Raw genomic sequence first — 12163 nt, 5'->3', positions numbered from 1 at the left:
ATTGTCTCTAACTCCATGTTAAAAATTATCCTTAACTCACATGTTAAGCATTATCCTTTAATCCGTGTTAAAAATTATCTTTAACTCTATGATAAAAATGATCCTTAACTCCATTTTAAAAATTATCCTTAACTCTATGATAAAAATGAACCATAACTTCATGTTAAAAATGATCCTTCAACTCTATGATGAAAATGATCCATAATTCTATGTTAAAAATGATCCTTAACTCTGTGATAAAAATGATCCATAACTTCGTGTCAAAAGTTATCTTTAACTCCATGTTAAAAATTATCCTTAATTTGGAGAGAGAGAGAGAGAGAGAGAGAGAGAGAGAGAGAGAGAGAGAGAGAGAGAGAGAGAGAGAGAGAGAGAGAAAAAAAGAGAGAGAGAGAGAGGCTCAGCGCTTATTCCAAGGCATCTCCCACGATTATCTCCACGGAGCCCGATAGACTAACAGTCATGCTCTTTGTTTTTCCAAGATAAAAAAAAAAATAGAAGAGAAAGAAAAAAGCTGATAGATGCAGTGCACCTACTTTCTTTCATAAAAATGCGGAGATAATGAAAATGACGTTATCAGCGAATGTTAAGTGAATAATGAGGAGAGACAAGGGGCCTCCGGCAGTTGGGCGACAGATGCGGTCCGTCATGGTAAGTCTGGCTCTGAGCTCTCGTTGTCTTGGCAATCGTTCCCAGGGATATTTTCTTTCTTTTGATTCCACTTTTCATTTTCTTGGCAAGTTCGAAGTCAGTCTTATAATTCCCAAAGGCTATTTTTTCATTTTGTTTTTTTTATTTTCTTGGCAAGTTCGAAGTCAAGTCTTATAATTCCCAGGCCTATTTTCTTTCCTTTTCTCTTTTCATTTTCTTGGCAAGTCGAAGTCGATTTAATCATTTCCAAGGCTATTTTCTTTCATTTCCTTGGCAAGGTCGAATTCGAACTTATAATTCCCGAGACTATTTTCTTTCGTTTTCTTGGCAAGATCGAACTCGAACTTTTAATTCCCAAAACTATTTTCTTTCGTTTTCTTGGCAAGATCGAACTCGAACTTTTAATTCCCAAAACTATTTTCTTTCATTTTCTTGGCAAGATCGAACTCGAACTTATAATTCCCAGAACTATTTTCTTTTGTTTTCTTGGCAAGATCGAACTCGAACTTATAATTCCCAAGACTATTTTCTTTCATTTTCTTGTCAAGATCGAACTCGAACTTATAATTCCCAAAACTATTTTCTTTCATTTTCTTGGCAAGGTCGAACTCGAACTCGTAATTTCCAAGACTATGTTCTCTCATTTTCTTGGCAAGTTCGAATTCGATCTTATAATTCCCAAAGCTATTTTCTTTTCTTTTTCAATTTTCTTGGCATGCTCAAAGTCGATCTAATAATTCCCGGGGCTATTTTCTGTCTTTTTATTTTCTTGACAAAATGGATATAACTCCCAGGGATATTTTCTTTCTTTTTCATTTTCTTGGCAAGATTGAAGTCGGTCTTATAACTCGAGGGCTGTTTTCCTTTACTTTTCTAATTTTCCTGGCAAGATAAACGTCGATCTTACAATTCCCGAGGCTATTTTCTTCCCTTTTTTCTCATTTTCTTGGCAAGCTCGAAGCCGATGTCGTCCGTGCTTGCGTGAAATCACACCATCAGCACGAGGAACTCCAACTTTGCACCTGCGTGGAAAAAATGCAATGTCCATTATGTGTAAGATTTCTCATAGACTCTGTTGGTTAGTCGAGTCCAGGGTTCCACACCAGTCCTCTCATTCCCCTGAAGTCCTTATCACACTTACGTGTGGGTTTTTGAGCAAGGGTCAGTGCTGGCACAAGGCCCACTCGGTCTAAAATCAGCCAGTCTACCAACTAACGACCACAAGGGACTTTACATTTGTATAATTTTCGGGAAATCTTGGAAAAATACTGTTTTCAGGAGCTAAAGTTACCTTCTACATGTCTTCAACGTTTTAATTTTACATTATACATCTTGCATTTAACACTTTACACTTCCATTTTCATCTTCATATTACTGAATGTTTCGTTTTACATTGCGTTTTATATTTCACGTGTTGCATAGTGCACAGTGCATGACTTTATGCATTTACATCTCACAGTTTTTACATTACTATAAGTCATTTTCGCTTTGTAAATTCTATGATTGGCATTTTACGTAAAACTCAAAGTAATTACATTTTGCACTTTATTCTTAGCTTCTAACATCTTCCTTCCATGCAACATTTCAAGTTTTCATTTTGTGTTTTACCTTTTAATGTACATTTTTTTTACGACTTCTGCTTGGAGTTTTACGCTCTACGTAAGACATTCTAAATTCCGTATTCTACATTTTACACTGCCCATGTTTGCTGGGTCCTTGGCTACCATCGTCTGCTAGGGTTAAAACAAAGGGCGTGGGTCTAGCAATCTCATCCCTAAAAACTTGCTAAAATCCTTTAAAGTATAAGAATGTGTATATTTATCCCACGTCTTTTGCCCTCTGACGAGTGTCACTAAAAGGATCAAGCTTTCCGGTTTTCAGCTTGTCTTCAGGGATGAGGTTGCTAGACCCATGTCACTTGATAGATTTCCAACTGCTACCCATTTACAGAAGTGCTGTAAATGGGTAACAGCTGTAAATGGGTGACATGCTGTTGGCAGCAGGTCACCGCGAACCACAGACCTTACCCATACCGACAACAATGACCTGTGCTAACATTTAATACTGAATTTGAGTGGAAATTGTTGAACTGGACTCGATAGCAGAGTGGCTAGGCAACAGTCCTGATGATTGATTGGCTGGGTGCTCTCTGGCGTCGTGACAGCATACGTCGTAGGGTCTCGTGTTTATGCGAGTGTGTTATGAGAGAGAGAGAGAGAGAGAGACAGAGAGATAAAATGACGGATTCGATTCTTAATAGCAGTCTCAAGCAACTGTCAGCATTTACCGCCAGTTAATCAATTTTGGGGGAAAAACTTAAATGGCAACAAGAGAACGAACTTGTACGAGCAATACTTCAGGAGCAATATTGGCCCCTGGATGCAAACTTTCGAATCTACTGGAATAATATCTTTATGAGTCTAATATTTCCTCTTTGCTTAATTATCTAGAACTTCTAGGGCATGACCATGGCCTAGTGTTTTTTCGTCATCTCGTCATGGCATGCCACCAATAAAGGCACCAATAAACTGCTTACACAGGTTGGATTCTTTGATATAGTAAACTGGCTTCTTGATTCACGGAGCATCACATAAACCTATCCATGTGACTAATGTTTTAAGCCTATCCTTTTGGTTCATAAGTTCGTCAATGCAGACGTACTGCTTGTAGGACTATTGGTTGAGAGAGAGAGAGAGAGAGAGAGAGAGAGAGAGAGTCTAGCCTACACGAAGTATGCCTAGCCAAAGCTAATCTTGTAACTATTGTTTTATATCAGTGAATGGAATAATTCTTTCCTAGACTTATTCAATTAACTCTGCTAACAACAGCTTATAATGTTGGACGGGAACCTATTAGTATGCCTTAGATAAATATTAAACATACAGATAATACAATATCAAACAAATAACTTGCATACATTTGCATCAACATCACGTGACACAATAGCCAAACTCGCATCATATACGGAACTGCAATTCTGAGTATAGTCGAGTCAAACTCTCTGTAATGTCTTCCCAGATATTGTATTATCCGTCTTTATACCTATATTGTAATTCACTTTCCCTAATTTTCTTTTATTCCCTGCTGTCATCGATGCTGAAGTCTCACTCTCGTTTTTTTTTTTTTCTCTTTAATTTCAGGCGAAAGTAAACCAGAGCCACCTTTTCCTCGCGACGGTTTTCCTGGTGCTGGGAACCGTCGTTCACGATGCCAGCACAGCCACAATGAATAAAGGTATTGTTTATCACTACTATTATGCTTGTTAAGGTTTCTCAATCACATTTTCTTTGTTCACTTATTAAACAGGTCCCATTGCTTGATCATTGTTGACTCGGTGCAATCACTTGACTGTGAGATGCTTTAGACTTAAAACGTTGGTAAAATTCAAATTTAATCAACGTACGTCCAGTTTTAATTAAAATGATCAGTGATTCATTTGTCCTCGTTCGTAACAATTCTTCGTGTTTGACACTAGCATTGCAAGTAGGACTACATCAAAGCCGTGCTATTTCCCGTTTAATATATGAGTTCGAACCACTGTCGAAGACAAAGCAGTGTAGGAACGGTGTATAATAACCCATTTCGCCCATGCTGGCTTTTATGCAGTAACTTAAGTGGTAATGAATCGACTAAAGTGGGTTTCAGCCTCATTCTATAATACCTGACGAACGAGAATCAGAAGGTAAAACCTGAAGCCAGTCCCTCTAAGGAGAATGCATATATATATATATATATATATATATATATATATATATATATATATATATATATATATATATATATAATTTAGTCACAGCAGGAACAAACCTTTTAGAAAACTGTGCAGTATTCAGCCTCACATACGAAGTGACAACACTGTTAACATTATCAAATAGTTGAGGCCTGCATAACCTTTGTAGCGCTGACACTTAAAAATATTACACACAGCTGAATCAAAATTCACTCCTAGGCTAAACAACCATTATCAGCAATACTGAGCAGTTTTAGAGGCAAATCCTTACTACTACTCCTACCGCCTTGAACATGGGCGTTCCTAGACATTTTGGGACCCGGGGGCCACTGTCCCATTTGGGGGCCCTCTTATGGGGTGGGAGACGAGCGAAGCGAGCCAAAGCAGCTGGGGGGTTCGGGGAGGCGCGCTGTAAGCGGCCTCCCCCCTCGGGGGAAATTTTTAGGACATGAGCAATTGTAGGATCATTTTAAAGGCACTTGTAAATGCAAATTTCAGAAATTTTATTTCTTAAAACTAGGTGGACATTGACCAGATTCATTGAATCATTTGGATGTGTATTATGTGGGCAAATGGGACCATTATGGGGGCCCTCAGAGGATAATTAGGACCCCTATAAGCAGTAATTGATTACTGCTTATAGGGGTCCTATAGATCGGCCCTGCCCTTACCCCAATCAACGTTACCCACTCTCCTCCGATCCGTATGAGAAGGTTTATAATGGGCTCTACGATTGGGTGGGGGCCCCTGGAGAGTCCTATTTCTTTTACATAACTTTTTTGTTCACAAAATTGGAAATTGGGGCCCTTTAGTTGGCCCCAAACTTTCGTGTCCAAATATAAATGGGGCCCTTGACCATTTTGGGGCCACTGGATTTAGCTTGTCCTGTCATAGCAGCAGTGGTTAAATTTCGCATTTTTGGGCCCCCCCCCTTCACTTTGGGGCCCGGGGGGCGATCTCAAACAGCCGCCCCCACCCCCGCCCCGCCCTCAGGAACGCCACTGGCCTTGAAAGCCAAGCGTCCGGTCATTGCAATTCAAAAACCCTTAACTGATAGATATCCTGATAGACTAACACCGTTCCTGCGCCATTCAAAGAAATTTTATCTCAAGTTTGTCACAATATTTTACCATGCGTTTGCCTGTAGTATTTCTGACATGAGCTTTAGATGAGATATGTAAGAATTGTATTCCATAGACCGATAGGCCTCTTGTTGGTGCACAACAAGAGCAGCTTTTGAAACAAAGCCGCACAGCAATTCAAAACTAAAACCAAAAATACTGTCCAAAATAAAAAGAAAACAACGGACATCGTCAGTTTCGCATTTCTTTATAAGTTTATTAGTGTCTGTGCTCTGCCTGCGGTTGCTAGGCTGATACGGTAAAGATTTGAGGGAACCTTTGCTTTCTTTCGAGGTAGGAATCTAACAGCTTCAAACGAGTAGGCTAATGGAGTATTTTACATCTTGGCAAAGGTTCCAAGTACAATTTACACACCACAAATCAAGGATTAAAAACTGGACCGATTTCCAGTGAAAAGGGAATACACCGGAAGACTTAAGGCTCATTTCGTACAAAGCCAACTCTAGATAATAACAAACAGGAAACTAACAGCTTCTACAGTGATATTTTTTCTATTGCTTTAGGGAAATGTGTGACTAATATACATATGAAAGTGAAATTAGCATTAGTTGGCAATACAAGGGAATAGTTCCATCGTGAAGTATTTAGTTAATCACGTGACCCGGTGACGTCATTACGGCCTCAGTATACGATTTGTTAATGACCGCTGACTTAGGCTTAATATTATATCGATTTAATTATTCGGTGAGGAACAGAATATATTATGGTGGATTATTGTAGGCTCCCAGTAAGATAATAGTGCATTGTAAAGCTATCCAACCTACCTCAAAAGAAAAATCTAGTTGCTGCTTCTTCTCAGCTTAGACCCAAGTTGGGGTCGCTGTTTTTAACACCCCTTCTCCAGCTCTTTCTTTCTTGAACGGATCGTATCATGGTTGGTTTTGTAGGGTGTCCTTCCTGACTCCAAGCCTCCTCATTTATCCGGGGCCTGGGACTGGCACTGAGTTGAGATGGTTTGTCACCTGCCGCCGCCACTTCTCCCCCTGGTGGGTAGGTTAAAATAACATTTCAGCAAACTACATTAACTAGCATACACTTACAATTAGAGCCTCGAAAGTTCTAGTGAAGATGCCATGCATTGCTACCCTGAAACGGTTTTCACCTTGTATTTATTTATATTTTTATCTATTAGATTATCAATTTGCTCTTTTTTATTTTCTAATAACTGGTCTCTTCTTTCCGTGTTTCCTATTATCTTCTGTAACTTCTTTCAAATGAACACCATGTTTTTTGGAAGCTTGAATATCAAGTCAGTGGCCCCTCTCAAGTTTGCATCATATGAGTAGGGATTTATCTTCTGATTAATAATAATAATAATAATAATAATAATAATAATAATAATAATAATTCTATAATGTCAATCTATACTGAAATTTCTTTAAATTATACTGATTATTCTTGAAAATCGGAAGTTCAACATAAAAAAAACTACCGAGTTTATTCAGACATCTTCAGATCACAACTGGGAAACTTGAGACAAATGGCTCAGTAGTGAAGAAAAAAAAAGCCTGTAAAGGCAATCAAATATAACCCAGTCATAAAAAAAAAAAATACAATATACTTCACGAACAAAAACTATCGTAAACTAACAAGTTTTTTTTTTTTTTGTTGGGAGGGACAACTATTTTTCAAAAACCACACTCACACGAGTGCTAAGAAAGTGGCAATTATCTATTTAATTCTGACCTACAGATCGCAAGGATTGGCTATGTGTTTTATAGGTATATCCAGTTAATGTATGCATTTCTGATGCTATAATCTTAAGCATTCTAAAGGTATGTTACAACGAGGCTGTGATTTATGTTGAATATTGTACGAAAACTGACTCAAGTCAATGCTCTGTCCAGATCGACTTCATCAATCGGTAATCTAGTGGACATTCTCTCTGCATCACATAGAAACGCGCAGACACGTCCACACACACATACACACCATATTACTTGCACTGAAGGATATTCTACAGCATTTACACATATCAGATCAAAACTTTACATTACAAGAGTTCGAAACACTGCCAAAAACAAAATAAGAAAGTTTGGCAGTTCACATGTCCAGGATTAGCCTGAGATTCGTCTGAATCTTGATGACGTTTCGTGTCCAGAACTTTCGCAGCGGTTGTTTGAGCCTCAAGAACGTTCCATTTCCAGAAATTATATCGTAAATTTACCTGGGTCTTGATAACAGTTCATGTCCAGAACCATCGTAATGTTTGCTTAAGACTGGAAAACGTTTCATTTCCAGGACCGTTGAAGCATTTGCCTAAGCTATGACAAGATTCTGCTCACGGAGGAAGGGCTAATGCCGGGGAATGGCCAATTTAATCTTAAAAACCAATGCAGAGCAACAACGAGAACAAATACGGCAAAATATATAAATTACATGATCATTTTTTTCGAAACAAACAAACTTATTATATCAGAGTAATTATCTTCTTACTTTTTTTTATTTTTCTGATGATTGTAATACATAACACCTTTAAGAATATAACAAATCTTATATATACTAAAAACATATCTACCAAGCTCACCTACCTTAAATTTACCTTACCTAACCCACCTTAACCTTATCTCATCTGACACCTGTATTTACCCAGCCTTACCTTATTTTACCTAAACTAACTTTATCTTATTTAACCTTTCCAACTATTAAATGGTTTCATCTTAACTAATCTTATTTTAAAGAGCATAACTTTATCTAACCTAAACTACTAACATAACCTAACCAGACGTCATTACCCACATCTCCTCGAAATATATTCAAGCCAATCAGCAAAACAGATGCCTGTACAAAAGGAGGCTAACAACATTTCTCTCATCAGTTTCTGCCTGATGAGTAACGACACCTCAAAAGTTTAAAGTACTTTGGTAAAGTAAGTTTTCTTTTTTGTCCCCATTCCAGATTTGGAAGCATTTATTCAAAAGTCATCAAGAATGATAGCTGCGCCTTTCCCTTTAGACACTGGAGCCTCTACAACTGATGCTCCTCCTCCAACAACACCAACGACAGCTCCTCCAGCATCACCAACGACAGCTCCTCCAGCATCACCAACGACAGCTCCTCCAGCATCACCAACGACAGCTCCTCCAACATCACCGACGACACCTTTACCAAGTGACAAAATCTGGGAGGAAATTAAGTTACAGCTAAACAACATCACTAAAACTCTGGATGATCCAACATCGTGGATGACAGCCCCTCCCACCACTCGCAACCGGCGCCTCCAACGGAATCAACCAACGGCAGCTCCTCCATCGCCAACAGCGGAATCAACCACTGCGCAACGACGCCTCCTCGGAACCAACCACTCCTCCAACATCGCCAACAGCGGCTCCTCCAACATCATCAACGGCAGCGCCTCCAGCATCATCAACCAGCTCCTCCAACATCATCGCCAACGGCGGAATCAACCACCGACGACAACCGGCGCTCCAACAACGGAATCAACCACCAAGTGACGAAAATCAGCGGAATCAACCACTGCTAGGCAACATCACTAAACAGCGGATGTTCAACCACTGCGTGGATGACGCAACAGCGGAATCAACCACTGCGCAACCGACGCCAACAGCGGAATCAACCACTGCGCAACCGACGCCAACAGCGGAATCAACCACTGCGCAACCGACGCCAACAACGAAATCAAACTCTGCGCACCCGGCGCCAGAAACAGGAAAAATACCACCTAAAGCAAGGCGGATGATTCCGCCTCTCTATTTCGTCGGCAAACTCGCCTTTGGAAAATTCAGGGTAGAAGCGGACGAAATATGCACTAGTGACACAGCTGGACTCTGCGAAGGATTGAAGGATGTTCTGAATGATGTTGACAAAATTAGCAACAAAATTGAAGACACGGACGAAGCTACAATGGGCGATCTCGATTACGTTCGCGAAACCACTGCAAATCTGACTGACGTGAACCAGAGAATCCACGACGATGAGTCTTTCGTCAGAGATCATATGAACGTTAAAGCATTTGACACACGCATGGAGGAAGTAAAACAGGTAAGGCGCTACGCATTCATACAAATGTTATATGTTACTGTTATTTTCACCGTTCAAAATGGGTACACGATCATATGTGAACCCTAGGGAAAGAAGAGAACAGAGGATACCAAAAGATAGTACAGTTATTAAATTAATAAATGAGGGAAAAGAATACAGTAGGCTACATAACAATGAGTCAGAGATAATAATAATAATAATAATAATAATAATAATAATAATAATAATAATAATAATAATAATACTCTGCAGTATTTCCATTTTTCAACATCTGTATCTATTCGTACTCAGAAACCCTTCCATTTCATAATGCATCACCGAAACTTGGGTTTGTACTTGAAGCTTAGCAGAGCGATTCCATGCTCAAGAAATTGCAGAACTTTCGCCTATAGGATAATGCAGCGTCCAGATTGCGTCCTGCACACGAGCACGTATTTTACACTGAACTTTTAGTCCTTAAACATTGCCATTTTCTGCAACGAATACCTCAAAAAGTAAAGGTGTTGTCACCAAACTGATTTTTCTCGAATATCAAATATTAGCAAAAGATTATTCCTCCAGATTCCAGCCCTGAAATGATTGGGTAGATTCTCACCCATTTTACCCGCACCGCCTCTTTTGTCTGGGCCTGATACCGACACGAGTGCGCGGACTCTCGTGTCAGAAGGGTTGCGATGAGGGTATTTCAGTAAACTTGAGTTTCCAGACAGTAAACTATGTGAAAACTGCAAAGAGCCAGAAAATGTGATACATTTAATTTATTTCTGGAAAGTGTAACAAGAAACTGCTTAATTGGTTTTTGTGATTTATTCAATGAATTGTGTCACATCAAGACAAAAAGTTTACTGAAATTTTTAAAACTGGATTTTGAAGCACAATCAAAAAAGAACAGGACCGCTTCTGTAATTTGATTTCTGACTATGTTGTTGGGATTTGGTTAGCCCACAAGGCAGGAATAAAAGAAAACGACAGTATTAAACGGTATAAAATCAAGGATACTAAAAAAATAGATATGTAGTGATAAAATCTTACATGGGTAACTACAGAAAAATATTAACATTGAAATACATAGAATATTTGTAAAATGTACATGATAAAATATTTGTCAACCCGAATGGTACGATAAAATTATATTTTTTTGGTAACGTTAAGTTGACTTCGATTAAATTCTGATTTTAATACTATTAAAAATGTAAAATATTGTATATTTTCTCTAATAAAAGATAAAAAAAAAAAAAACTTGAATTTCAGGGTGTTAACGCTGCCATAGATGACATCGACGACAAGCTGTCTCCAGAAGACGACAACACTCTGGCCATCGTGCTGGGTACAATCTTTGGAATCCTCGGCGTCGCTCTCATCATCGGCGGCATCGTCATGTACCGCAAGAAGAAGAACAAACGCAAACAGGTAAACGCCCGATCCCCCGCTGTCCTTCCAGCCAGTGGTCAGAGAGCAATGTTTATACAGTACACCTGTTTCAAGCAGACGACGGAAGTCGGTATTTCAAACGAGTTCGGGTCGTTTCAGGCCGTAAGCATGTTTACGTGCACAATGGGAGCCGTGTTTAGTACCAGCCCCTTGGGGATGTACGTAAAACATAAAATAACGACTGCAAATACCATAAACATAACGTATTACGTTGCCTTTTGGGTATTATGGCCTAAATGACTTACGGCCGAAATGACCAGGACCGTTTCAAACCACCCAGAACCTTGCTTTTGTCAAACTCCTTCTCGTAGCATGTGACCAAAAGGGCTCAATCGCTCTCTGGGCGTGCAGTCAGTCTAAAACATGGTATCGGCCTAAAACATTGCACGCTGTCCTGATGCTTGTAGTGTTTGAGTCTCTTTATATCAGTTTGAAAGTTAATTTGATATTCAACAGCTTGAAAAAAAAATTTTATATGTAGGCCTACGATGAGAATTCAGGAATGACAAGTGTGATATTTCGGAGAGAACTGACTTATTGCTATTTTTTCTTTTTCCAGGGTACGAACATCAACATGGAGAGGAAAGTGGGTCCTTCTTCCACGCACTCGAGTAATTCTGGAGAGTAGCGAGATTCTGGAGCGAGAAAGAAACCCCCCCAAAAATGAGAGGCTTTTCACGTCTGGAATTTTTAGGGGGCTTCAAATCAAAGTGATTCATTTTGCTTAAAACACGGACACTTAACTAACAGACGGTGAATTTGGGATCATAAATTAAAGAAATCAGTTCATAAGATGCGTTTCTCCATACACATAATTTAAACAATAGTGGACTAGAATTAGACATATATATATATATATCTCTATATGTGTGTGGTGTTGAAATAAAACGATAAAGGTAACACGATTTTTTATGTTCCTTTTTGAAGAGTTTTCAACGGGTATGTAATTGACAGACAAAAGTTTTTTATCCTTTATCATTCAGAAATTTATTTATTAAAACATAAATAATTAGGTTTTCATTCTGCTGTAATTTTTTTTTCTTACTCCGGCCTCTTAAAAAAAACCTCTTAATTTGTTTACTTTTTCTTTTTTTCTTTAATTTTCTCATCCAGAAAGTCTTCATAAAGTTTACTAGTTTTTAAGTTTTTTTTTTTTTTTTACTTTTCCCCTTCAAAAAAGTAACTATATACCTCTTCAGCGGTGTTT

General features: G+C 38.8%; 2 protein-coding genes across 2 annotated transcripts; both read left to right on the top strand.

Annotated features, from left to right (window-relative positions):
- Positions 1-519: 519 nt before the first annotated feature.
- LOC136836639 (uncharacterized protein DKFZp434B061-like) lies at positions 520-8978 on the top strand. The gene is made up of 3 exons (XM_067101107.1): positions 520-651; positions 3792-3885; positions 8422-8978. Exons 1-3 carry the CDS (start codon positions 598-600, stop codon positions 8976-8978), a joined length of 705 nt encoding a protein of 234 aa, XP_066957208.1. The 5' UTR covers positions 520-597.
- LOC136836345 (uncharacterized) lies at positions 8696-11856 on the top strand. Its single transcript, XM_067100527.1, has 3 exons — positions 8696-9525; positions 10777-10935; positions 11516-11856. Exons 1-3 carry the CDS (start codon positions 9028-9030, stop codon positions 11582-11584), a joined length of 726 nt encoding a protein of 241 aa, XP_066956628.1. The 5' UTR covers positions 8696-9027; the 3' UTR covers positions 11585-11856.
- The last annotated feature ends 307 nt before the right edge of the window (positions 11857-12163 follow it).

Source organism: Macrobrachium rosenbergii, chromosome 56 (assembly GCF_040412425.1).
Source record: "Macrobrachium rosenbergii isolate ZJJX-2024 chromosome 56, ASM4041242v1, whole genome shotgun sequence".
Classification (NCBI taxonomy): domain Eukaryota; kingdom Metazoa; phylum Arthropoda; class Malacostraca; order Decapoda; family Palaemonidae; genus Macrobrachium; species Macrobrachium rosenbergii.
The sequence above is the reverse complement of the archived record's forward strand: the minus strand, read 5'-3'. Positions and strand labels throughout refer to the sequence as shown.

What these genes read in the sequence shown, in the direction of transcription:
- LOC136836345 (XM_067100527.1), top strand. Translation starts at nt 9,028, where the DNA reads ATGTTCAACCACTGCGTGGATGACGCAACAGCGGAATCAACCACTGCG. An exon ending in GCATGGAGGAAGTAAAACAG is followed by an intron (nt 9,526 to 10,776) that starts GTAAGGCGCTAC and finishes CTTGAATTTCAG; the next exon opens with GGTGTTAACGCTGCCATAGA. An exon ending in AGAAGAACAAACGCAAACAG is followed by an intron (nt 10,936 to 11,515) that starts GTAAACGCCCGA and finishes TTCTTTTTCCAG; the next exon opens with GGTACGAACATCAACATGGA.
- LOC136836639 (XM_067101107.1), top strand. Translation starts at nt 598, where the DNA reads ATGAGGAGAGACAAGGGGCCTCCGGCAGTTGGGCGACAGATGCGGTCC. An exon ending in GACAGATGCGGTCCGTCATG is followed by an intron (nt 652 to 3,791) that starts GTAAGTCTGGCT and finishes CTTTAATTTCAG; the next exon opens with GCGAAAGTAAACCAGAGCCA. An exon ending in CACAGCCACAATGAATAAAG is followed by an intron (nt 3,886 to 8,421) that starts GTATTGTTTATC and finishes TCCCCATTCCAG; the next exon opens with ATTTGGAAGCATTTATTCAA.